The 26,571-nt window shown below is 40.2% G+C and overlaps 2 protein-coding genes and 1 long non-coding RNA gene across 3 annotated transcripts in view; all 3 read left to right on the top strand.

Annotated features, from left to right (window-relative positions):
* LOC114480202 (uncharacterized) overlaps nucleotides 1-18,108 on the top strand; it is a 95,984-nt gene extending 77,876 nt beyond the window's left edge. The window contains exon 5 of the mRNA XM_028474116.1: nucleotides 17,851-18,108. Within this exon, the coding sequence (XP_028329917.1) occupies nucleotides 17,851-17,964 (114 nt within the window). The 3' untranslated portion in view covers nucleotides 17,965-18,108. The remainder of the gene's footprint in view (nucleotides 1-17,850) is intronic.
* On the top strand, nucleotides 203-2,743 carry LOC114480204 (immunoglobulin lambda-1 light chain-like). The gene is made up of 4 exons (XM_028474118.1): nucleotides 203-436; nucleotides 543-1,253; nucleotides 2,606-2,636; nucleotides 2,723-2,743. Exons 1-3 carry the CDS (start codon nucleotides 388-390, stop codon nucleotides 2,611-2,613), a joined length of 768 nt encoding a protein of 255 aa, XP_028329919.1. The 5' UTR covers nucleotides 203-387; the 3' UTR covers nucleotides 2,614-2,636; nucleotides 2,723-2,743.
* Nucleotides 13,431-13,804, top strand: LOC114480209 (uncharacterized). The gene is made up of 3 exons (XR_003676070.1): nucleotides 13,431-13,475; nucleotides 13,562-13,605; nucleotides 13,686-13,804. It is a non-coding gene; the product is annotated as an uncharacterized LOC114480209 (long non-coding RNA).
* Nucleotides 18,109-26,571: the final 8,463 nt, after the last annotated feature.

Below are 26,571 nucleotides of genomic sequence, written 5' to 3'. Positions count from 1 at the left end.
ATTTAGATTTAAAAAAAAATCAATTTCAAATATTAGAAATAAATGTATTTTCTAAATTTACACATTAATCCTAAAAGAAATTGTGCAAAATGTCATCTCAGCACATTATTAAAGCTTCATTATCGAACATCATCAGCTGTGTGTGTTTCTTAGTGACTAATGTGTATTTACAGTGATTTCCATCCAGATGTTGAATATAAAAGTCTTCTATCAGTGGATGCAGTGAATCTGCTCATGTACAGAACCTGCTGACATCAAAGCTACCAGTGAACATGTGATGATGTTTCCTTAGTTGGGCGTGCAGTGTCACTTCAGTCCGACCAATCAAGTGTAATCCTTGTTCTTAAGAGCGGCTTCAGTTCCTGTCAACCCCAGAATTCCAGCACCATGACTTGTGCACACTTTGTCCTCTCTCTGATCTGTTTGCTCAGCATCGGTGAGTTTTCTTTCTGACACTTTAACTTTATACTCTTCACTTTGTAGAGACTCAGACTTTTCTTTAGCTGTGAATGATGGTGTGTTTGTTTTTCTCCATGTTTCAGCTCAAGAAACCTGTCAATCATTGTCCTCGTCTCTGTATCAGGAGAGACGTTTGATTTCAGTTCATGTTGGTGACAATGTAACTCTGCAGTGTTTATATCAGAAGGATGATGATGCATCATTTATCTTTTGGTACAAACAGCCTCTGGGGAAACAACCAAAGATAATTTCTACATATCTTAAATATAAAAAAGAAGGAACGTCCCATGATGAATTTATTAATAACAGACACTTCACATCGGATATGAGAGACAACACTTTATACCTAACAATTTCTAATGTGCAAGTTTCTGACTCAGCTACTTACTACTGTGCTAAATCTATGCATAGTTTTAGCTTGGAGTTTTTAGAGGGAACCACTGTCTTTGTAAAAAATGCAAAGTCTTTATTTAACGCTTTGGTCCAACAATCAGACTCTGAGACAATCCATCCAGGAGACTCAGTGACTCTAAATTGCACAGCATCCACTGGGAGCTGTGATGGAGAACCCAGTGTTTACTGGTTCAAGAACTCTGAGGATCATCATCCAAGTCTCATCTACACCCAAAGTGACAACAGTGATCAGTGTGAGAGGAAAACCAATAAAAAACACACCTGTGTCTACAACCTGTCATTGAACAACCTGGATCAGTCTAATGCTGGAACCTACTACTGTGCAGTTACTGTGTGTGGACGCATCGTGTTTGGAAATGGAACCAAACTGGAGCTCAAAGGTAAGAAGTGCTGCAACATGTCAAACTGTTTAATGATTGGTTACATAAAGAACACATTTATAGTTAAAGTATCTCACATGGACATAAATAAAACACCAGAATAGAAATACAACTTCATTGTGTAACTTTGTTCATAATTATTTATGTACATTTAATTTTACGTTCGAGGAAGAATCAGTTCTGGTATCAGGTGAGGCTACTGTTAAAGGTATTGTGTATGCACGGAAAATTTTAAATCATAGTTGGATTTGTGGATTTTATTTTTGTGGATAGCAGTTGGCATCTAGTATTTTAATGCACTGGCTTCCAGTCAAGTTTCGAATAGACTATAAAATCTTAGTTCTTGCTTTCTGAGCGTTACATGGTCAGGCCCCTCAATACATCTCAGACTTGTTGTGCCCCTTCACTTCGGGGCACAGTCTTTGGTCTTCAGGTCAGGGTCTCCTAAAGATCCCAAAAACTAAATTTAAAACCAGAGGAGACCTGGCGTTCCAGGCTGCCCCCAGACTCTGGAATAATCTGCACCAGTCTCTCCGGGAGCTCAACTGTGTGGACACTTAGGAAACTGTTGAAGACTTCGCTTTTCAGAAAAGCTTTTAGTTAACTGGATTTTAAGTTTTTATTAAATGGTAAATGGACTTGATTTTATATAGCGCTTTATCACCACACTGAAGCAGTCTCAAAGCGCTTTACATATCAGCTCATTCACCCATTCATTCTCACATTCACACACCAGTGGGACAGGACTTCCATGCAAGGCGCTAGTCGACCACTGGGAGCAACTTAGGGTTCAGTGTCTTGCCCAAGGACACTTGGACACAGTCAGGTACTGGGATCGAACCCCCAACCTCTCGATCAGAAGACGACCCACTACCACCTGAGCCACGGTCACCCTATTATCCTTTTTATGATGCTGTTCCTATGATGCATATGCACTCATGTTTTATTATGCTATTATGATGCTGCTCTTTATTTCTCCACAGCTCTGTACAGCACTTTATATTATCTACAAAAAGCGCTTTATAAATAAATAAATTACTTATCTCCAGCACATGTTGAAAAATTGACAATAAAGATGAATTTGACGTTTTGTGATGATTTCATCTGATGTTCTTGCTTTCCCCAAAACATTGACTTTCTCAGAAATAATCTCATGAGACGCACAAACAGCATGCTAACACAGCCCTGATTACTGCTTTTAGACCCAAAACTTTGATGTGACACAGAACTGAACCTCCTCTGTCTGTCTCTCTGCAGATGGTTTTAAGTATTCAGTCTTGGAATATAGCCTGGGTGGAGCTTTGATAGTCACCTCCATTATTTTGATCATTTTAATCATTTTCATGTACAAGATGCTTAAAGCCAACAGTAGCAGATCCACAGGTACGCTACTTAAACCACTTTCACTTTGGATTCTGTAAGTTTGGCCTTTTAGTGATAAACATTTTCTCTTTCCCACAACTTTCCAGCTCTTCCAGCTACAGACACAGAGGTAGGTTTTACCTGCTGAGCATGTTCTTCAGTAACTCACATTAAATGATGAAATCACTTTTCTGATCTGAAATCTTCTTCTTGTTGACAGGGTATCAACCAAAGCTCAGACGATCTGACTTATGCAACTCCGATCGTTTCTTCATTCACCAGATCTCAAACACGGAGGCAGGAGGAATGTGTTTACTCCCATGTAAAGTATTTTGTAGTCATACCTAAAAAAAATTCCATCCCTAGAGGTTTTTAGATTATATACACTTTGTTTCATATTTTATTGTTGTAAAAGTTTTGTCATACAAAGTAAAAATGGCACCAAATAAAGACTTTTCTTTGATCATAGACCACTGTGTTAGTGTGTGGATCTATATATAGTGTGACATTAACCAATTACTTTAAGTTTCTCAGACACATGAACTCAACCTAACTGAGGAGGAAAAGAGCAACAAACAGCCAACTAATACATGGTTGGTGCTGGTACCGTGACACGTACTTGTACAGGTGGATGTGTTGTCACACTTGGTCTCTGGCTGTATGTAAACACGTGATTAACCTTCTTATTTAACCAGAATCAGCTCTTTATCGAGGCCCTGAGCCATAACCATTACAGCAGAAAGCAGTCCACAAGCAGCTGTTCATAATCAGATAGTGTTGTGTTCAAGACCACACTATCCGAGACCAAGACTTGCCTGAGACCAGAATGCACCGAGACCAAGACAAGACCAAGACTTTCGGGAGCCGAGACCGAGTCAAGACCATAAACATTTTTTTTTATTTAAATATATATAAATAAATCAAATTATGACAAGGTTCAACAGTTAAATAACATTCTCTCTTTATTTTCAGTTTCTTTTAAATACATTTGATGGACAAAAAAGGTGCCTGCAAAAAATTAACTAAAATATTAAAACTACTACTGCTACTGATAAATTCACAATTATTCTACATATTTGAAAACAAGATTTTTATGTCAGCTGAATGTACAGCAAGTGTTTAAAAGCATTTCTGCCAAGAAATAATGATTCTTGATTCTGATTCTTTGAGTTGTGCAGGTCAACAGGTCACAGATTTCACAAGATTATTTTCTAGTTTGAAAAAGCCTTTACACAGGTTATTTTTATTAATTCACTTAGTTGATATAGTTTAATTTGGTTGCTGTAATGTAACTAAGATATTCAATTAACAAAGGTTTCCAACTGTAACTGTAAAAGTGAAACTTTCTGAAATAAAACTACAAACAAGTTGTCAGCAGTGTAAAAAACATAGAGCTACAGGTAGATGTGAAACTAAATAATTGTTGAGAATTATTTTTATTATTCTGGATACAGTGGAAACAGAAACTATAAAAAATAATTATATTGTGAACATGTTTATATTGTGGGGAACATATTATATACATAAATGTAATTGGAGTCTGAAGCCACAAAAAAACACCACTTTAAAAAGAAAATAGACTAATATAAAACCTCGTTACAGTTATTTGAGTCATTCTGGCTTGTGCAACTTGTGGTGATGACGCACTTCTGACGACATAAATCAAGATGGCGGCGGCCCGGTCTACAGCCGATACTATGTAATAAAGCCTTAAAAGACATGGATATAATGAAAAGAGTGGATGGACAGAGTCATAAACATGCTGACACACGGACGTATTAAACACACACGGACCTCGATAAACGGAAAACGGAACAGGCTTCACTAGACGGCTAGCACTAGGACCCAGAGGCGGAGTAAGTGTGTCCCCCGTACTGCATTCACATGCTGTAATATCACCAGTTTATCATTTTACCAGTTGTTAGAGCTACTGTCTTTACCATGGAGATAATATTTATTACTGGTGATTGTTTTCTGGAGTTTTACCGGTGATTAGTTCATATCTCCTTCTGCTCCACGGTCCAAACTGACACCGTAGACACACACACACACACACACACACACACACACACACACACAGCCTGAGTCCGAGACAAGACCGAGTCAAAATGCTTCAGATTCCATTTTTATATATTTTTTTGTTTTGTGTATTTTTCTGTAATATATGTTTTTTGGAGTCATTATGTGTATTTTTATATCTTCTGTTGTCTTTTTGTGCATTTTTGTATAATTGTAGTTTTTTTGTTGCCATTGTAGAGTGATTCTGGAGTCATTTTGTGTATTTTTGTATATTTTTTGGTGTAGTTTTGTGCATTTCTGTTGTCATTTTGTGTATTTTTTGTATATTTACTTTTGTGCATTTTGACTCATTTTCATATTTTTGTTGTCGTTTAGTGTATTTTTCTGTAATGTATGTTTTTTGGAGTCATTTTGTGTGTTTTTGGAGCCTTTTGGAATATTTTTGTGCATTTCCGTTGTCGTTTTGTGTACTTTTTGTATTAACATTGTTTAGTTTTTGTTTTATTTTACTCAGTATATTTTTATTATAAATACTTTATGTGTGGTGAGAGCGTGTTTTGAGATAGTGTGTGTGCGTGCGTGCACGAGACTCGCTACCTGTCCTCCTGGTTGCCGTTGTAAATGAACAGATTGGTGCGCACTGAGGTCAAAATCTGAATAGGTTTCATTTCTGGGTATATACGAATGTGTCGTCCGGGCTAAATAAAATGAAAATAAATGTTTTGCAACACCAAATAAGTCCAAAAAAATAGATGCACACTCGGGGGTAGGTGGAAGCTGTAAAAAAAGTTTCATGTCGAACAGACACCGCGTCAGGGAGAAATTCGCTCCACAAACACACACACACACAGTTCTGTAATTAAAAAAGGATTTATACAATTGCGATGTTTTAATTCAAGTGGTTATTACACATTCAGAGCCAGAAATCCATTGGCACTAATAATTTGCTAAATCATTTATTTCAGTTTCAGCCAAAAAAATTAATTTGGGTGTATCCCAAATGTAAACTTTAGGTGATTTACAGTATATAACCCCGGTTCTATGAGTAATATGAGTGCGATGTCTCACTATGTGATACACACTCCCTGGCGCCCTCAGAAGCACTTTTCTCAATCCGCCAAGCTCTGATTGGCTGGAGGGAACTTTCCACCCGCCAGGGACACTCCCACAGTCTATAAGATGGAGGGCGGATGTACAGTTCCTCATTCAAAATAAGCACCTCTTCTCACTCGTTCGAGCAAGAATGGTTGTCTGGTGAAATAACTCACTCCTGTGTGCTCCCTTCATAAAAAAACGGCCGATCAGCGGGAGCTGACTCACCGTTTTATCCCCAAAGCCCACATGACAGGCTGCGAGCACCGCCAAATACACTTTCACAGTAACACAGGCTACGCGCTTGTCAGTCACCGGCCCGCCCCTGGACAGCAGGTCCGCGTCTTCGTTCAGGAACCCCGAGAACAAGCGTCGCTCTCAGAGAGAAGAGATGATTGCAACACCACAGGATCAGCCTGCGCGCCAGCAGTAGCAGCCGACGGGAGCATATAAGCCAGCTTGGTGGTTGATATATGCTCACCAGGACATAATGTCCCCCGAGAGACGGGAGAAAGTAGATCAGCGAGAGGAACACCGCTGACATTACCAAATAATTTATGTGACAGTGTCGGAGATCTGCTTCCCAAAAGCCTTTCACCAACCTGCCCTCGAACACTTCATCCCAGCCAATCAGGGTGGCATCCATGGAGATCACGTTTCTGGGCAAATCGGTCCCCATGTAGACACTGTGCGTCAGGAAATCCGAGGCCCGCCGACGGTGCAGAGCTGCGCTGCACTCCAGCCTAACCAGAACCCTCCATGTGCCATGACGCAAAGGGCTGAGCCCATGAGAGGCCATCCACAGCTGGAATTCCTTCATGTGGAGGTGGCCGAGTCGGATGATGTCATAAAGCCATCAATCCGAGTAACCGGAGACATAATCCTATCTGAACAGATTTGTCCGGTCAAAACAGCGCGAGGCATGCCCACCCGCTGCGCCAACAGGTGTGCGGTGAGAGGCATCGAGCGAAGAGACAGTCCCAGAAGACAGTTTCCTGTGTAGGGGGCAACATGCTCTTTTCCACGTTCGTCATGAACCCTAGGTCGGAAAGGTGACGTAACAGAATGCGCGTGTGCGCTGTGGCAAATCATAGTGCCAAAAACAGTCAACCGTCCAATCAGGTGGCCAAGCGGATGCCCCGCCTCTTCAGCGGGACTATTGCTGCCTCTGTGGCTCGCATGAACACCCTTAGGCTCAGTGAGAGGCCGAAGGGGAGCACAGGGTATTCATGACATATCCACCGGAAAGCAAATCTCAGGTACTTTCTGTGAATGTAATGAAACGTGGAAATACGCATCCTTCAGGTCAACAGACAAGAACCAACCTCCCTGACGCACCAGGCGTGAAAAGGAGGCATGCGTAAGCATCCCGAACTTATATATCCTGAGAAATTTGTTCGTAGATCCAGGATAGGGGGGACCAGAAAATACCTGGAGTAAAAACTGCTCTGGGACAGTGCAGGTGGAACGATAGAGATTGGCTCTCTGCTGAGCAGAGAGCCAATCTCCTCCTGCAATACACGGGCCAGGTCTGGGCCTGAGTGTGTATTACACCGGCAAAACGGGGAGGGACAACCTCAAACTGCAGCCTGTAACCCGTTGATATCGTCCGCAGCACCCATGGTGGAGCTGCGATCGCTGCCCATTTCTCTCTCTTAACGGAGAGGGTGGATAGGCACTCCGGCTGGATCAACCATGGAGGCACCGGCCGTGGTACAGTGATGCCCTCTCCCGCAGGCAGGCTGCCAGTGGCCGGAGAAACCATTTGTGGGGTAACTGCGCCCTCTTGAGGCGATGGATTGCACACTGCCAGAAGGCCCAACCGAAAGGTGGTGGAGCCCTTTGTCGGCGGCAGCCTGCCCAACAGCAGAGGAGCCGACCCTGTCACGGCCGCGCCTTCTGCCGGTGGAGCAGAGCCATACCCCCAGGAACGAGCATGCAGTACGGCTTGTTTCGGGGGACAGCATGGAAACGGGAGCTCTGCAGTATCCAACCCAAAGAAGGCCGAGGCAGAAGTGCCGTGAGGAGCTCGTAGGGGGACCTAGGCGGACATCAGACGCGCCGGCCTACGACGGAGGCTGCGTGCAGCGAGCCGCAGTGCATCCCGTCCCCTCAGTGAGAGGAACCTCAGTTTCCATCGCCGCAACGCTAACGCAGGTGCTAGCAGGGATGCAGGACAACGTGCAGTACCACTTTCAGGTGGTGCTTTTTTGTTGTTGTACATATATTACAAAACTAACAATTATATATACCATTCAATATTCATTATTGTATGGTCTGTGGTCAAGGTCAATGATTCAACTGAATTGTTCTTAATTAATGAGTATATTGATATTTTAACACCTTATTTATTTAGGCTACTGTGGGTTCTCCCAGTCCATGTTAAACTAAAATATGTCCTTTAATGTAGAGTGTCTGTAAAAGGTGATTTTATGTTTGTCTAAAATAATACAGTGAGTAGGATACATGTAGCCATTGATTTCTATCTTCATTTGCATGTTTGGTGATGTAATCCAAAAGTAATTAGTTACATTACTTTAATATAGTGATACTTAGTAACTCACTGATTCCATTTTTTAACAGGTAACTTGTAATTGTACCGGATTACTTTTTAAAAGTAACCCTCCCAACCCTGGTCATAGAGGCTCAGAGCAACATCTTACCTCCAGATCTTCATTGAAACCATACTCTTTATTCACTTTAGACAAATACAACCAAAGATGGTAAAGAAAAAAAAAACCTCATTGCTTTCAGTAAGTAAAGCCGTTGTTGTGGTTTTAACAGGATGTAAAGTGCACGCACTGTTTTTTGGAGGCCCACGAATATCTAAAAATAATTCAAGTAAATAATAAAAATCAAATGGAATAAAATGTTTAATACCTTCATTATGTCTCAGTACTTTCTGCTAAACAAGGATCTCAAACTACATGGACTTTAGAAAGCCACAACAAAATGGGAGATAGAGAGAGATATGAGGTTTTCCACAATAAATATGTTTTTTAAATATTTACTTGCTTGGCTAAAAGGTGGATCAAAAAAAGTGTTTTTTATTAGTGACTGAACAAACTGAACCATTTCAATCATTAACACAATCATCATCAGCTGTTCTTTCTGACACTTTAACTTTATACTCTTCACTTTGTAGAGACTCAGACTTTTCTTTAGCTGTGAATGATGGTGTGTTTGTTTTTCTCCATGTTTCAGCTCAAGAAACCTGTCAATCATCGTCCTCATCTCTGTATCAAGAGAGACGTTTGATTTCAGTTAATGTTGGTGACAGTGTAACTCTGCAGTGTTTATATCAGAAGGATGATGATGATGATGCATCATTGATCTTTTGGTACAAACAGCCTCTGGGGAAACAACCAAAGATAATTTCTACATATCATAAATATAAAAAAGAAGGAATGTTCCATGATGAATTTATGAATTACACACGCTTAACATTAAATATGAGAAACAACACTTTATACCTAAAAATTTCTGATGTGAAGGCTTCAGACTCAGCTACTTACTACTGTTTAAAATACAGCTATCAGTTTAAGATGCAGTTTTCAGAGGGAACCACTGTTGTTGTAAAAGACGCAAATTCTTCATTTAACGCTTTGGTCCAACAATCAGACTCTAAAACAACCCATCCAGGAGACTCAGTGACTCTAAATTGCACAGCATCCACTGGGAGCTCTGATGGAGAACCCAGTGTTTACTGGTTCAAGAACTCTGAGGATCATCATCCAAGTCTCATCTACACCCAAAGTGACAACAGTGATCAGTGTGAGAGGAAAACAAATAAAACACACACCTGTGTCTACAACCTGTCATTGAACAACCTGGATCAGTCTAATGCTGGAACCTACTACTGTGCAGTTACTGTGTGTGGACGCATCGTGTTTGGAAATGGAACCAGACTGGAGCTCAAAGGTAAGAAGTGCTGCAACATGTCAAACTGTTTGATGATTGGTTACATAAAGAACACATTTATAGTTAAATTATTGGGTGAAGCTACTGTTAAAGGTATTGTGTATGCACGGAAAATTTTAAATCATAGTTGGATCTATGGATTTTATTGTTGTGGATAGCAGTAGGCATCTAGTATTTTGATGCACTGGCTTCCAGTCAAGTTTCGAATAGACTATAAAATCTTAGTTCTTGCTTTCTGAGCGTTACATGGTCAGGCCCCTCAATACATCTCAGACTTGTTGTGCCCCTTCACTTCGGGGCACAGTCTTTGGTCTTCAGGTCAGGGTCTCCTAAAGATCCCAAAAACTAAATTTAAAACCAGAGGAGACCTGGCGTTCCAGGCTGCCCCCAGACTCTGGAATAATCTGCACCAGTCTCTCCGGGAGCTCAACTGTGTGGACACTTAAGAAACTGTTGAAGACTTCGCTTTTCAGAAAAGCTTTTAGTTAACTGGATTTTAAGTTTTTATTAAATGCTAGTTTTTTATAGGAGGGGCGGGACCAACAGAACTAATTTGTGATGTAAGAATAATAGCCAATAGCAAAATTAGAGTTTAGTTGCTGGGTTTCAAGCCAGAAGGCAGTTACTCATACAATTTAACAACAAAATGCACCAAATTGATATACTTTGACTAAATTGTCAAGAGATGGACAAGAATCAATCACCAACAGTTCTTCTTACACAAATACATTGGTTTCAACAGGAAAAATGTAGTTTTGGGATTTAGTTAGTCATAAACACTATAGATTGGCAAAGAATAGTTGATCCAACAAAGCTTGTTTTTCCCCTTAAAGAGTAACTAAGTTGATGTAAAATAAAATTTGAAGGAAGTCTAGCTGTTCACTGAGCTACTCTCACCAACTGTTCTCTGGTCTGAGATGTGACTGAGTGGGTGGAGTTGCTCAGAAACTGACGAGAAACATATTTAGCCAATGCATGTATGGGCATTGCTCTTGTTCTCTCTGTGGTTTCAACCAGGAAGTCTCTGTAGAGTCAGTACTCCATCCTCGCAGTAGGCCTTTGATCCTCACGCTGTATCAAACTGTATGAAGTACGTTCAAGTCCCGACCACAGAAATGACACAAATGAGCCTCAATGTTCTTCTACACTCTCCACTTTGGTCTTTCTTTGTGGCTGTCTGTTTTTAAATATTCAGATCTGGGTTTTTGTAATGAAAATAGTCATACTTGTGTTTGAGGACAGGTGTTTGCACCATTCATCAATCGACCAGTCATAGAGAAACATCTCTAACTGGAGGAATAACCATAAACCTCTGCTACAAAGGTGAGACAATGGAGAAAGTTTAAGGACAGATGTTTGATTTGTAAATATCCTAATATGTGGTTCCAAGAACACCTTGGATTCCATAAAAAAGAAGTTAGTGGTATTTTTACTGTTTTTAGATACAGAAGAAGACTGGTTGTTTGTGTACGAGGTGAATGGGAAGCATGGAGGAGGTTCTTTACAGGTTTGGTGCTGCTTTTCAACAAATAATCAGGTAATCATCATAATTATATAATTGAAATTGTGCTAATCTTACTTCAGTAATGAGTCAAGTGCAGGAGTGACGTTTGCACATGTGGAAGTTAAACATTTCTCTAAATGATCATTTATGGAGTTTAAACACATCATATTTTCATCAGAGTTAATTTGATTTAGTTTTAGTCAGTCTTTTGACTAAAATGCAACTTAGTTTCTGTCATAATGTAGTTATCAGGACCATTTGAGTTATAGTCTAGTTTTAATCAACTAAATAGGTTCAGATATAGTCGACTAAAATATAAAACATAAGTTTATGCGTTTTTCTTTAAAAGATTCAATTACCATTCATCAACCTGATAAGGATAGAAATGATGGGATCAATGCTTAAGAATTGTTCAGATTGGATTTCGTCCCATTGTAGTTTAGTTTTTAGTAGGTAAAACTTTAGTAGGTTTTTAGTGAAACAATATGTTAAAGTTACATTTATCCAACCAAATTTTTTCAGGAAATTTACTTTAATCTCCTGACATGATTCGACTGCCAACTGTCAGTCTTCCTCAGTAGTTGCCTCTGAGGAAGGCTGACAGTTTTATGTCAAAACATGTCAGGAGATTAAAGTAAATTTAAAAGTAAATTTCCTGAAAAAAGTTGTCTGAATAAATGAAACCTAAACATATTTAAAATGTCAATATATTTTGAGTAGTTTTTGTTCAGATGTATTTTTTTCAATTAGTCTCGTTATTGTCGCTTTAAAAAAACATTAACACTGTTTTTTTATACTTTCATTATTGATCACAGCAGGTTGGAGACTTGTGTCCTAAGGTGGATGAAAGGTGCTACAATGGAACACAGTTTAACACATGGACAGGAATAGTAATGGAATCAATCCATCAACGTGTTGATTAGAAGATGCTGCAAAAAAAGATATTAAAATATATGTTAAGGTATCATTTTATTCAGTTTTTTTGCAGGAAATTTTATCTCCTCGCATGTTTCAACTGTCAACTGCCAGTCTCCCTCAGAGGTGATTGCTTTGATGCATCCCTACACATGTCAGGAATTAAAATATCCTGAAAAAAAGTTGTCTGAATAAATTAAGTCACTGACTGTGATTTTAGAGCGTCAGAGGAATCTTCAGGTCTGACCAAAACACAGGATTCCTGTGAAGATACAGAAATGTAAAGTTTCCACTCAGCAGTGTGAGTCCCACCCTCTGTGAAGAGAACAAGAATGTATTGAGGTGCTTCTCACTCAACACGGCAAACATCAACACGATGACACCTCTCCAGTTGGTCTTCTTACTGATCTCGCTGTTTCTCGACAAAACAGGTGCGCAAAACAATTAAAAACCATTGATTATATATTAAAGTTAATAATTTCTATATTAATATTATTCTGCTTCTATTTGAAATTGAACTAAACCCTTCAGAAAGTTTGAAAGCTTCTCCTTTTCTTCTTTACAGCTTTTACCGAACAACACACAACTGTTCATCAGGACAAAGGCTTCATAATAGTTGATGTTGGTAACAACCTGACATGTTTTTGTTCTTATAAGAATGCAAACCAATATTTTTGGTACAAGCAGACATTGGACCAGAGGCTGGAGCTTCTCGCAACCATCAACAAACACAGCACAACCAGTCATTTCTATGGCGATTTTAAAGAAAACCCACGTTTCAGCCTCGAGATAAATCAAAGTGATAATTACCTAAAAATATCACCTGTGCAGCTTTCTGACACAGCAACGTACTTTTGTGCACACGGTGATCAGGGTAAGGTGACATTTGATAAAGGAATCAGAGTCACAGTTAAAGGTTCAGCTTTGGACGTTAAAGTGTCGGCCGATGGTTCTGCATCCCAGTCTCTGAACTGTACAGTGTTCACTGGAGGCTGTTGGGACCAACTCAGTGTTAAAGAGTCAAAGATCCCTCATGAAAACCGGACCCCTCAGTGTTTAAAGATTCCCAGATCAAACCACCACACGTGTCTGTACGACAAGATGATAAAAGGTAAAGATCACATTAATGCTGAGCTCAACTTCTGTGTCGTTGCTTCATGTGGACACGAACTCTTCAGAAACACGACTGTGTCCCACATTCAAGGTAAGAAACTTCTGTAGAATTCACAGTTATTGATATTTCATTGTACTTTCTATTAAAACATAATACTCATCTTCCCTAGGTGGTAAAGACTCAAATCTCTTGGTGAATCTCTTGAGTGGAGGCTTAGTATTTACCACCATTTCAATTCTAATATTGACTTTCATTTTATACACACTGATCAAGAAAAGCAGAAACCAACCTACAGGTATCTAACATTATATTTAAATATAAAACTACATGTTTTGACCTTTTTTCTTCTTATTACGATACCTTTCTGTTTTTTCAACCTAGAGTTTCAGCCCATATCTTCATCATCATCATCAACAAATGCAGAGGTAACCACTGTCTGACGCTATATAAAAACACATGACTGTCTTATATTCAAATTAACGCTAAATATGTTTGTTTCCAGCAGGAAATCCTTCACTATGCAGCTGTGAATATTAACCAACAGAGACGCACACGACGACAGCGAAACACCACCAACAATGAGTGTGTGTACTCCAGAGTTAAGCATTAGTTGATAGGCTTGTGTTTGTAACAGAGAGAGGCCTGAGGATTATCACAGCTTTAAATATATATTCAAAATGTATGAAGAGATGAAATTTATCAATGGAGATGAGGAATGATTAATGTTTCTGTTTGTATGTTAGTGTGTTGTATAATGTACATTCTGTGTTTACCTTTGTTGCTTCTTTTTTGACTTGTGTGTAATTTGTTTAGCTCATAAATAAAAAGTAGTTTAATTATTGTTATTACATCAGCATGAATAAATACATCTGCTGTTTGAAATTAGTCACCAATTTGTACCTCTTTGCATCATAACGTTTAATAAAATAATAAATACAGTAAATGACTCAGGGTATTAATGTTATTGTTATTGCACTGTCACAAACTCAACCTCAGATTTAACAAAAATGTACACATTTGGGCCAAAAGCTGTCCATTATTACCATAATTAGAGGAAAAAGGATGATTAGCCACATCGCTGCGGCTGTGAGTAATTACTCATCAGAAGCGCTCCCTAAGTCGCCCTCCCCTGTCTCTCTATATTACTGAGCCCACCCACACCCCACATGTATGTATGTGACATATTTACTGAACTATGGAAAATCCTACTTAAAATACATAAATGAACTTGAAAGTTGAAACACATTGCAGATAAGATACTTCTAATATGATTAAGATGATTATTTTATTCACTCTTTATATGGTTTTAACAACAACTAAAAGTTCCTAAAAACAAAACACAGTGATATAGAGTACATAGCAGTAGTATATAGTACTGCAGTTAGAGTCATGTAGTTTGTTTGTTTTTTAGCATGTGGTATTTAGACTAAATTCATCAGGAGCCAAATCTAAGCCTTTTGACTAACATTGCGGCCCTCAGCAGAAAGTAAAAATATAAATCATTGTGTAAACTGCCATATAATTCAGTTGTAGATATCATAGTCCATCCAAACACAAAAACTCAATGAATCTCCACACTATTGACCATGGGTCATTGTGTTCCATCTTTAAATCACATGATGAGTCATTTTTAAACTGCAAATTGTTGAAAAAACTCGAAATTTTTCCAAAACACTGAATTTTTCCCTAAATTTTCCCCAAAGGAAATAAAAGAAATTGCCACAAAATCAAGATGGAACTGCAAACTTGAAATATTGAATTTTTAAAACCTAAAAAAAAAAATAGGGCAAAATAATGATGAAATTGCTCATCTTTCCCACCTAAATTCTGTGTCCCATATGAGATCAAACTGGTTCACATTTCGACCCTGAACAAAAAACGAGTGACACCCCTGCCCTAGAATATGAGAAAAGGTACATTTTCATTAAAAATAATACAATTGACTTCACTTCCCAACAACAACATCACAAACGCTCACTGTTTCCAGAAAACAGGTTTTAAGTGTCTTTAAAAAATTCACAGAAACACAATATTTTGTCTAATATTTAAACTTGCTAATAATTCATGTTTGCACCTGTCTTTGTGAAATATTGTTATGAAGATGAGACTTTGAGTCTCCCCTCTGATGGTGAGCTTTAGTGGTTGACCACTGTAGCTTGGTAGAACGAGACAGACAGCAGCTAGTGTGGTTTAAGCAGGATGCAGAAAGACATGTACTGAAAAATAAAATTAGATCCTTCTCTGTAAACAGCAACAGCAACAAAAGTAGTATAAGTTTCACAAGATAGACATTCTGATATAGATGTACTGATAAAAAGACATGTAAAGGTATGAGGATGAGCTGGAAATGAGCAGCAAAGACAAGAGTTTCAGACAAAAAGTACATGAACAAACTCAGGGACGACACAAAGAGGCTCAGTATGAATGTAGAAAAGCTTCAGATCATAAGTCGCCATTTTACATATAATGTGTTAGCATTCCTAATAAAAACAACACACACAATAGTAAATGCTGTTTGCAAAAATTACTAAGTTGTTACACTGTGTGTGTTTCTTAGTGACTAATGTGTATTTACAGTGATTTCCATCCAGATGTTGAATATCAAAGTCTTGTATCAGTGGATGCAGTGAATCTGCTCATGTACAGAACCTGCTGACATCAAAGCTACCAGTGAACATGTGATGATGTTTCCTTAGTTGGGCGTGCAGTGTCACTTCAGTCCGACCAATCAAGTGTAATCCTTGTTCTTAAGAGCGGCTTCAGTTCCTGTCAACCCCAGAATTCCAGCACCATGACTTGTGCACACTTTGTCCTCTCTCTGATCTGTTTGCTCAGCATCGGTGAGTTTTCTTTCTGACACTTTAACTTTATACTCTTCACTTTGTAGAGACTCAGACTTTTCTTTAGCTGTGAATGATGGTGTGTTTGTTTTTCTCCATGTTTCAGCTCAAGAAACCTGTCAATCATCGTCCTCATCTCTGTATCAGTGGGGACGTTTGATTTCAGTTAATGTTGGTGACAATGTAACTCTGCAGTGTTTCTATCAGAAGAACGATGGTGGTGATCCACCATTGTTCTTCTGGTACAAGCAGCCTCTGAGGCAGGAACCAAAAATTATATCTATCCATTCATATGACAGAAAAGGAACTTTCCAAGATGAGTTTAAGGACAAAATACGCTTTACATCAGAGAAAGAGAACCACAGTTTAATCTTAACAATTTCCAGAGTCCAAGTTTCTGACTCAGCTACTTACTACTGTGCTAAATCTATGAATCGTTTTGACATGCAGTTTTCAGAGGGAACCACTGTTTTTGTAAAAGACGAAAATTCTTTATTTAAAACTTTGGTCCAACAATCAGACTCTGAGACAATCCATCCAGGAGAATCAGTGACTCTAAAGTGCACAGCATCCACTGGGAGCTGCGATGGAGAACCCAGTGTTTACTCGTTCAAGAACTCTGAGGATCATCATCCAAGTCTCATCTACACCCAAAGTGACAACAGTGATCAGTGTGAGAGGAAAACAAATAAAACACACACCTGTGTCTCCAACCTGTCATTGAAGAACCTGAATCAGTCTAATGCTGGAACCTACTACTGTGCAGTTACTGTGTGTGGACGCATCGTGTTTGGAAATGGAACCAAACTCAAAGGTAAGAAGTGCTGCAACATGTCAAACCGTTTGATGATTGGTTACATAAAGAACACATTCAGGGTAAAGCAGGTCTCTCACAGGCGTGAATTAAGTTCCAGATTATAAATACACTGTTGTTTAACCATGTTCATAAGCACCTTGTGTAAAAGACAGATAATAGAAACAAATACTCTAAGACTGTAACTTTTCAAGCTGGTTTGAAATTGTGTATTTTTCTTCATGTTAGAGGATTTTTCACAACTTACATCTGGATATAAATGAAGCACATTTTTTCTTTGTAACTTGTAAAGCACAGCTTGACAACTGAGGAAGAACCAAATGGTCTGAGGTTTATAAACATGCTGATTTGACTGCATGATATTGCATTTGATCTCCGACCGAATATTACGTTATCAAACAGGTAAAATAACACTAGTAAACTGTTCAAGGCATTTGCCTCAAATCAATATGAAATATTTGCACCACTGTCAGAACATGTAAGATCATGTATGTTAAAGCACTATTGACTTTCTGTCTGATAGCTTAGTGGGAGGTATGATCAGCATGTTAACACAGCCCTGATGATTGCTTTTAGTTACAAAATGTCAACTTCACTTTATTGTTCCTTGAAGGGTGATTTGTTGTGCAGCATTTCATATTCTAAACTTTGATGTGACAGAACTTAACTTCCTGTGTCTGTCTCTCTGCAGATGGTTTCAACCATTGGGTCTTGGTGTATGTCATGGGAGGAGCTTTGCTCGTCGCCTCCATTATATTGATCCTTTTAATCATTTTAATGTACAAGATGCTTAAAGCCAACAGTAGCAGATCCACAGGTACGCTACTTAAACCACTTTCACTTTGGATTCTGTAAGTTTGATCTTTTAGTGATAAATATTTTCTCTTTCCCACAACTTTCCAGCTCTTCCAGCTACAGACACAGAGGTAGGTTTTACCTGCTGAGCATGTTCATCAGTAACTCACATTAAATGATAAAATCTCTTTTCTGATCTGAAATCTTCTTCTTGTTAACAGGATATCAACCAAAGCTCAGACGATGTAATTTATGCAGCTCCGATCGTTTCTCAAATCACCAGATCTCAAACACGGAGGCAGGAGGAATGTGTTTACTCCCATGTAAAGATGTAGAAACAACCAAATGTAAAATGGGATTATTTTATAAATATGGCATTTTAAACATCAGTTTACATCAGTCTGAAGCGGGAGAATAAAATCTGACCATTCTTGGAAATTTCAGGCCTGAGAGAAATAAGCAAACATTTAACATTGTTCATCCCAGGAGTTTTTTTAAATACTTATTTTGTTTAGAACCGTTCGTATTTTATTGCTGTAAAATGTCACAGTAACATACTATTAGCAAAAATCTCGCCAAATAAAAATTTTTCTTTAAACACAGATATCATGGATTTATATACAGTACGACTTCACACTTATAGTAAATCTGTAATTGTGATACTATGTATGTATGTTTGTATGTACACATTTAGCTCCAACTCATGATCCAGACCTCCACGGCAAATAAATTAACCCGCTTTGTTTATTTTTCAGTCCGTCACATTATGAAAAGTACTTACAACTAAAGAAAAACTAAACCAGAGACTGACCAAGATACCAACAATGACAGAACCAGGTTGGGTTTACATGACAATGACTGAGCAAGCATTCTGTGCACAAGCACACCTTACACAGTGCAGAGAAGGCAATCAGTAGATTGGGTACACACACCTAGGTTGAGACATGAGGGGGGAGGAGAAGAAACTTAACACCTACTCAGAAACACTGGCAAGATTGGGAGTATAGAACTACAAAGGAACCCTGACTCGCAGGCAGAGAAAGACAGATCAACAGACTGACTAAAGATTAACTCAAGATCTAAATCAAGGTAAACCCACTGAAAAAGAACTTTAAAAGGTTTACCAGGCATTCCCAGGCCAGAGAAAATTCATACCGTGTATATTGTGTTAGCCATTATGCCTCCTGTTGGATGTTCCAAAATTCCTCCCTCAGGAATCATGTCAGTCAATCCTGATTAAATAGTTGATAAGCCTCAACTTTCTCCCTTTGACATCAAAGAGTAGTGGCTATTCTTTGAGATTTTCCTGGATATTACTGCATCTCACCTTATTTTTAATAACAGTGGTTACTCTTCAGATGAATCTCAATTACGTTGTCTGGCCTCGTCTTCGTCTGTTGCCGGAGCCCCCGTTGCCTCTTCATATGTGGCAGACACCATTTCTTCACCAGCAGCCGTTGTGTCTAGAAAATTTGAAAAATACTTCAATTATGGGCGATGGGAGCTGCACATGCACAGAATTGGAGATCGACAACGACAAACACAAAGACAGACAGGGAAGCTCTCATCCACCACCTTAAGATGCTTAGACACATTGACTCAGCCTAACTGAGCAGGAAGAGAGAGAAAAACATACACAACTAATACACGACTGAGGCTGGCACCGTGACCAGAGGTGGACGGGGGGTGGGAAGGGGCCCAGGAGTCATCGACAGACCAGCCCACTCCATACGCCGCCAGCAACATGAGTTTCATGTCCTTTGATTAAAAAAACTGCATTTGATGTTGCTTTGGACCATAATCATATATCAATCATGAACTTGAACCCTACAGTAATAGATAATTACAGCAGTAAAGTGATTTTACAGCATGTATTGATTTAAATGCAAACACGTCATTGATACAATAAAATGTGGCTGACCCACCACCACCCCAACCAAGCTCCAGTATCCCTTATATTTTAAGATAGGTGTACAGGAAATCTAAAATACCCACTTGTCAACCACTTACTAAACACAATAGTGTGATTAGAATCTGGTAGGTCAACCTTTATTAACATTGAAATGCTGTGAACATTCCTACTAGGGCTGGTGATATGGACCAAAACCCATATCTTAATATATTTTTTCAAAATGGTGATATATGATGTAAATCTTGATAATTTTATTTCAAATGAAGTCTGAGCAGAAAGAGAATTCTGGGTTAAATTTCCTGATGCAAAATGCTCATTTATTACCAAACAGCTGCACAATATGTGCCACTTTTGGCTTTTTCTCCTGTAAGGGACAACAGTTGTGAGTGAGTTCTGTAGTGGAGCATGTTATGGGGAAGGTCTGGGTTAGAATGCACTCATTGATCCATCTAACTGTTCTCTACATGTTGTTCTGAGAAGTAAAAGCAGCGACTCCTAAAACAAGTATTTTTATACAAAATACAATATATATTACTGAACTATGTGGTAACAACGTTTCTGATCATTTCAGAGTTAGATTTGGAGGTTCATCTGTAGCTCAGCTCGTCTTCATTTCAGAACAAATCCAGTTAGATGTATTCATTCTATGCAAACATCAACATGATCAATATTATCTGTTGGTCCATCCTGAAATATCATTATACACCATTTACTTGAATTTATATTTGTTTATGAATAAATGAAACTATTATTAAGAAACCTTTTTTTCTATTCCTGGACAAAACAAGGCTCACACTTAATCAAAAGAAATTGCACACTCTTTATTCTACACTTTTTTTACCATATCTGAGTTACTATCTAGAAGTTTGAGGAAATACATACATGACGAACATCCAACCATTATTCATAATGCAAAAAAAAGATCCATCAGACTGATAAATAACGCAGGATACAGAGAACACACACATGGATTATTGTTAAAAACACCAGATTTGAAACTCCAGATCTCATCAAACGATGATTTATAAAGTAAAGGTTTACTTCCAAAAGCATTGCAGAAAAGTTTTTTTATTTTTAGAGAGAAGGGGAAAATAACTTAAGAGAACTACATTTCAAGATGAACAATGCTAGAACAACAGTCGAAAGGCTGAGTATAACAATATCAGGGGTTAAATTATAAAACAGTGTAAGTGATGAAATAAAACATAAACCAGTTTAAAAAGCTTTTTAAATCATATTGTTAGTAAATATAAGAAAGAAGAGTAACAATTTTACCAAGAACATGTCATATATACATTCATGTCTATGTACATATGTAAATATGTTTGATGTGAATGTATAAACTGTATATAACACTTGTGTAAATTATATATTGTTAAAATAGTAATACAAGCTAAATATGTGTGTGTGTGATTATCTAGAGAGCCTTGTTTAGTTTTGTTGTGATAAGGTAGGTTTGTATAAGCTTTGCTTCAACCTACACACTTGGAGCTTAAGGATTACACAATTGTTTGTTTTTGTATTTTCTTATTGTGGAGACTGCTGAAATAAATAATAAATTCAAATATTATTTTTAATGCTTCTATGCAGGAAAAAAGGAGGAAGATGTAAATGCAGATTTTCTTCCATGGAGCAGTCAGCGACACGGTTCATGGACCAGAACCTGCAGGACCAGGACTACGTCCATGGTCCATAACCTCCAGCTCATGATGAACTCCACAGCACTGGTTGGACTGGTGTTGGTTCTGGAGCAGATAGAGGCAGGCTTTGGCCCTTTCTAATAGAAAACCCACAATCATTTTTTAAGTCAATGTTAATATATATTGAGTTGGTTTATATATCAATTTTTACTTTGTGTAAATAAAGTTACTTATTTTGAATTCTACAAGGACTTTGTTCATTGTTGCCTACTTGTAAACACACATGTATTTTAGTTTTATTCAGAAAATTTAATTGCTCTTTACATCCACTTTTTGTAAGATAGAAATATAACCTGCTGTAGCACATTTATAGAATTGAAAAGTTCATACAACACTCACCTAATGAGTAGGACATTTAAATAGAATGCAATGGAGATTTCCTCAAAACAAAATTTATTGAAACAAATCAAACAGCAGCAATAGGTATAAAACAAATGTGGTTAAATAAGGTGTCGATCATTAATAACACAAGTTGAACAATATGATGACACATTTAAATACAGCATCTCTTCAGTCACACACAGTAGGTCCTCAGTCCAAATATAGATGGATGGAATGACATCAGGACACGTTAGTTTGACACAAACTTGCGCTGATTCTGGTCGTATTGAGTCGCAGCAGAGTCACGGACGTGCACAGTCAGCATTAAGAGCATCTATAATGATAAACATATCAAAATCAACTTAATTCTTTATCTGCTGTACTTATGCAGGTGTAGTTGAAGCTAAGTAGCTTAGCAAAGGCTAACACTAACACAGTCATTGTTAAGCAATAAAACGTCTTTGATAATTACCTGTGTTCACAAATATTGCAGATTCCTGCGACTCTGATGAAGACGGTAGAGTTGTTAAGCTGAATATTTACATAGGATAGTATTCATACGATGTCAACAGTCAAAACATAGGCTTCATTATGGCGCAAGCGTTCATGGGTAAACTGCTACGTAATCAGTGGCGTACTGACATATTGAGGTGACGCAAGGACGTGGCTCCAACTTGCCGCTGTTGAAGTGGAAAACCAAACTGGTTCTTCAGCTAAACAGGACGAGCTCTGAAGTAACACGAGCTCCAACTATATCTCCGAACGAAAAGCCCGTGCTCTTGGTGGAAAAGCCCTATGAGGGCACTTCAGGTGGCAGTTTTTGCTAGTGACAGCGTTCAGTTTGGAGAGGCAAAATACGTGAGTTTCCTGGCCAAAAGGGGATACTTGACAGGTATGTTTATTGCCCCTTTCTTTTTCTTTTTCTCATGGCCCAACCCAGTGGCCTGGCCTAACGGGGAAATCCCTGGTGTCCCCGTACGCCAGTTCACACTAGACCGCGACTTATCAGTGGATATGTAGTCACACTTGATCTCTGGCTGTACGTAAATACATAACTATAGGTCTATGAGTAATATGAGTGAGATGTCTCACTATAGGATGTTGCTTCTGCAACATTTCTCAGAATTCCTATTTCACTTTGCCAACCCTGATTGGCTGGTGAAGCGCATCAGTTCGATGGGGAAAACCTCCCACCTCCTATAAAAGGAGGGGACGAACAGGTGTGCATCATTCTTAGTAAGCAAACTTCTTCTCCTTGTTTGAGAAAGAACGGCAGTCTGGTGAGACATCTCACTCATATTACTCATAGAACCGGGGATACGAAAGTAACCTGAGGTTCTATTTCATAATATTTCGTGAGATGTCTCACTATGGGATATGGAAACTCCCGTAGTGCAGACATGCTTACCGAGCGTCACCAGTCCAGGGGGCAGGAGTCCGCTTACATCAGGACAGTAAGACCTTGCCACGCACGGGGCGAATACGTCCAGCATGTAAAAGCGGACAAACGTGAAGGGCAAGGACCAGCTCGCCGACGCACAGATGTCCTAGACAGACACTCCCCTGAACAAGGCCCAGGATGTGGCAAGACCCCAAGTTGAGTGTGCATGCAGACGGTAGGCGGTTGCAGACCCTGACACAAGTAAGCCAAAGCAATAGCCTCCACCACCCAGTGTTACAGGCGTTGCTTAGAGACAGGCTTCCCCTTACAGGGGTTGGCCCAGGAGACAAACAGCTGATCGCTCTTCCTGAGACCCCTTGTCCTGTCCATGTAAGTGCGGATCGCACAAACAAAACACAACAAATAAGGCTGCTGCTCACTCTGAGGCCAAAAAGGCCAGCAGATCAATGGGAAAACATAAACCCACAACCTTCGGCACAAAGGCCAGGTTGGGTCTCAGAATGATTCTCGCATCACCTGGAGAAAGCTGAGTGCATGACCGGTGACCCGAGAGCGCATGAATGTCACTAACTCTCTTGGCCGAACATGAGGCAGCAACAAAACCGCTTTAACAAAGGCAAACTTCCCACCAATTGGATTAAACGGGGGTCCCTTAAGACCCTCCAGAACCACCGCCAGATCCCATGGTGGAACCACCGATCTGGACACGGGGAGGAGCCTGCGCACATCCTTCATAAACCTACATATCAGCGGATGCTGACTTACTGGTTTGTACGCAAAGCCCACATAACAGGCAGCGATCGCCACCAAATATACTTTCACCGTGGAAAAGGCCTTGCATTTGTCAATCAAGCCCTGCAGGAATGACAGAAACACACCCACCGGGCACTGAAAAGGATTGTGGCCTCCCTGGAGACACCAGTCGTCAAACACCTTCCACTTAGAACCATAAAGAGATCTAGTGGAGGATGCCCGGGCGCTCTGTATGGTAGAGATCACGTCCTGTGATAACCCTACAACCAACAGATTGCGCCACTCGGGCCAAGCCCACAGCACCAGGCTCTCTGGGCATGGATGGAAAATCGTGCCTCCGGCCTGCGACAGCAGATCCCTGTGCAACGGGAGCTGCCAGGGGGGAGCACAGAGAAGCTGGTAAATTTCCATTAACCACTGCATAACTGGCCAGTGGGGAAGCACCAGGATAAAAGAGTGGCCACATTTCCTCACCCTGTGCAGGGTGGGAGGAATCAGAGCCTGTGGGGGAAACGTGCAGAGAAGTACCGTGGCCAACCGTGCTGCGTAGGGAGAAAAACATTGCACAATGCACGTTTTCTTCCCCGCGCCCACGATTATGATCCCTGGGATCTACGTCGCTCCCAGCGAGAGGAGACGTTCCACACTTCATAGGATCAGTCTGTGTGCCAGAGAAAGCAACCAACAGGAGCGCAACCCACCCTGCCAGTGATATTTGCCATGGTCGTGGTGTTGTCCATCCTCACCAGGACAAGATGTCCCTTGAGAGATGGGAGGAAGTGGATCAGCGTGAGAAACACCGCTGACAGTTCCAAGGAATTTAAATGAGAGCACTGGATCTTCCCTCGTGAACCCCACCCCAGCCTCATGTGTAGGCGACCCAGACGGATACCGAGGACGGAAGAGGCCATCAACCCGAGTAACCAAAGACATAACAGAGCTCTTCTGATGGAACAGTGCAAGACACGCTCTGAATGACCTCACCCGCTCCACTGACAGGTGCACGGTAAAAGGCACAGAGCTCAGGGACAGGCCTAGGTAGACTATTTCCTGGAAAGGGGATAACACCCGCTTCTCCGCGTTCACCATGAATCCGAGATCGGACCGATGATGCAGCACGATAAGTGTTTGAGCCCTGGCCTCTGTCTCTAATTGGGCCAGGAGCAGCAATCATCCAGATATGTGGCCAAGCCAATGCCCCACGTCCTTAGCGGGGCAATCGCCCCATCTGTACAGTGAGACCATCGGGCTCAGAAAGAGGCCGAACTGGAGTAAGCGGTATTCGTAGCATATCCCCTAGAACGCAAACCGTAGGTACTTTCTGTGATGTGTATAAATACGCATCCTTGAAGTCAACAAATGTGAACCAGTCACTCTGACGTACCAGACGCAAAAGGGAGGAATGAGTGAGCATTCTAACAGAGTATTTCCTGAGGCCCCTGTTCAGGGCTCCTAAATCCAGGATAGGACGGATCCCGGTCCCCCCTCGTTTGGGGACCAGAAAGTACCTGGAATAAAATCATTTTCGGGAGCGACCAGGAGGGACCACCGAGATCGCTCCTTTGTGCAACAGTGAGGCGATCTCCTCCTGTTACACAAGGCTGAATCTCCTTGGGCCAGGGAGTGTATTATGCCGGCAAAACCGGGAGGCACAGACGCAAACTGCAGTCTGTAATACCCAGGGCGGGGCTGTGAGCGCCTTCCACCTGTCTATCCTCAGGGAAAGAGAGGTCAGGTCGGTACCCTCACTGTGAGAGGCACAGTTAAACTGACCACTTCATCGGCCAATCAGGATTGGCAAAGTGAAATAGGTATTCTGAGAAATATAGTAGAGGTGACATCCCATAGTGAGACATCTCACGAAATATTATTAAATAGAACTTGATTAACCCTTTAAGTCAGTGGTCGCCAACCCGTCGATAAGCGATCAACTGGTAGATCAATGAAACATTCTTTGTACATTGCTTCTCCCGTGTATGAAAACGTGTGATTGCTGGGACACCTCATCCACACAGTTGCTCCGGTCAGAGAGCACACATACACAGCATGACAACAGTGATGACCTGTTCATTAGTTCACTGATGTAAAGGACAAACAATGTACCGAGATTGTATTTTCCTCACGAGCGCCAAACAATTGTGGGGTGTGACTCTGAATTTCCACTGGATGCGTACCTGCACCGAAACTGCTCTGCTGCGTGACTTCAGCACAATCTGCAGTCCAGCAATCCCGACCACCTACAGTTTTGCTGCGCATCTGTTGCAGCAAGCAGAGGGCATCAAGGACTCAGGAGATCCCGCTAATTCACATGTAATCGCAAAATTGATGTGTGATTCAACCATGGATAAATGCAATATATGGCCAGTTTAATATGCTAGTTACAGATAGCATTCTGGGTTCATTATTTTTGAATGTTGGACCAAAGCATTTCATGTAATTCAAATAAAGTTAGCCTAAAAGTGGAAGGAAATTCCATTTTGTTTTGGTTTTTTTTACACTTCATTGGGTAGGGATCTTGGGCTTGAAAAGGTTGGAGACCACTGCTCTAAGTAGACCAGAATCAGCTCTTAATAGACACACACAGCCATAACCATCACAGCAGCAGAAAGCAGTCAACAAGCAGCTGTTCCATCAATGCTTCTCTACATAGACAGCTGAGAGAACAGGAAGTACATGTCGCTCTCATCAGTTTTTATAGGAGATGCAGAGCATAGAGTGCTGGTTCATGACAAATCAAACCACAGAAAAATCACAAACCCCCATTTGTAGCGAAACGCTAAATTTGGATTGTATCAGCCGGCTTACAACCCATAGAAGGCAGTCACTTTAGAAATTTTACAACAATATCTCAAGT

This window comes from Gouania willdenowi, chromosome 18 (assembly GCF_900634775.1).
Source record: "Gouania willdenowi chromosome 18, fGouWil2.1, whole genome shotgun sequence".
Lineage (NCBI taxonomy): Eukaryota > Metazoa > Chordata > Actinopteri > Blenniiformes > Gobiesocidae > Gouania > Gouania willdenowi.
Note: the sequence above shows the minus strand (reverse complement) of the source record. Positions and strands in the feature narration are given on the sequence as shown.

Excerpts from the sequence above, each read along its gene's own strand:
- LOC114480204 (XM_028474118.1), top strand. The coding sequence starts at position 388 with ATGACTTGTGCACACTTTGTCCTCTCTCTGATCTGTTTGCTCAGCATC. Across the intron at positions 437-542 it reads GATCTGTTTGCTCAGCATCG|CTCAAGAAACCTGTCAATCA; the intron begins GTGAGTTTTCTT and ends TCCATGTTTCAG.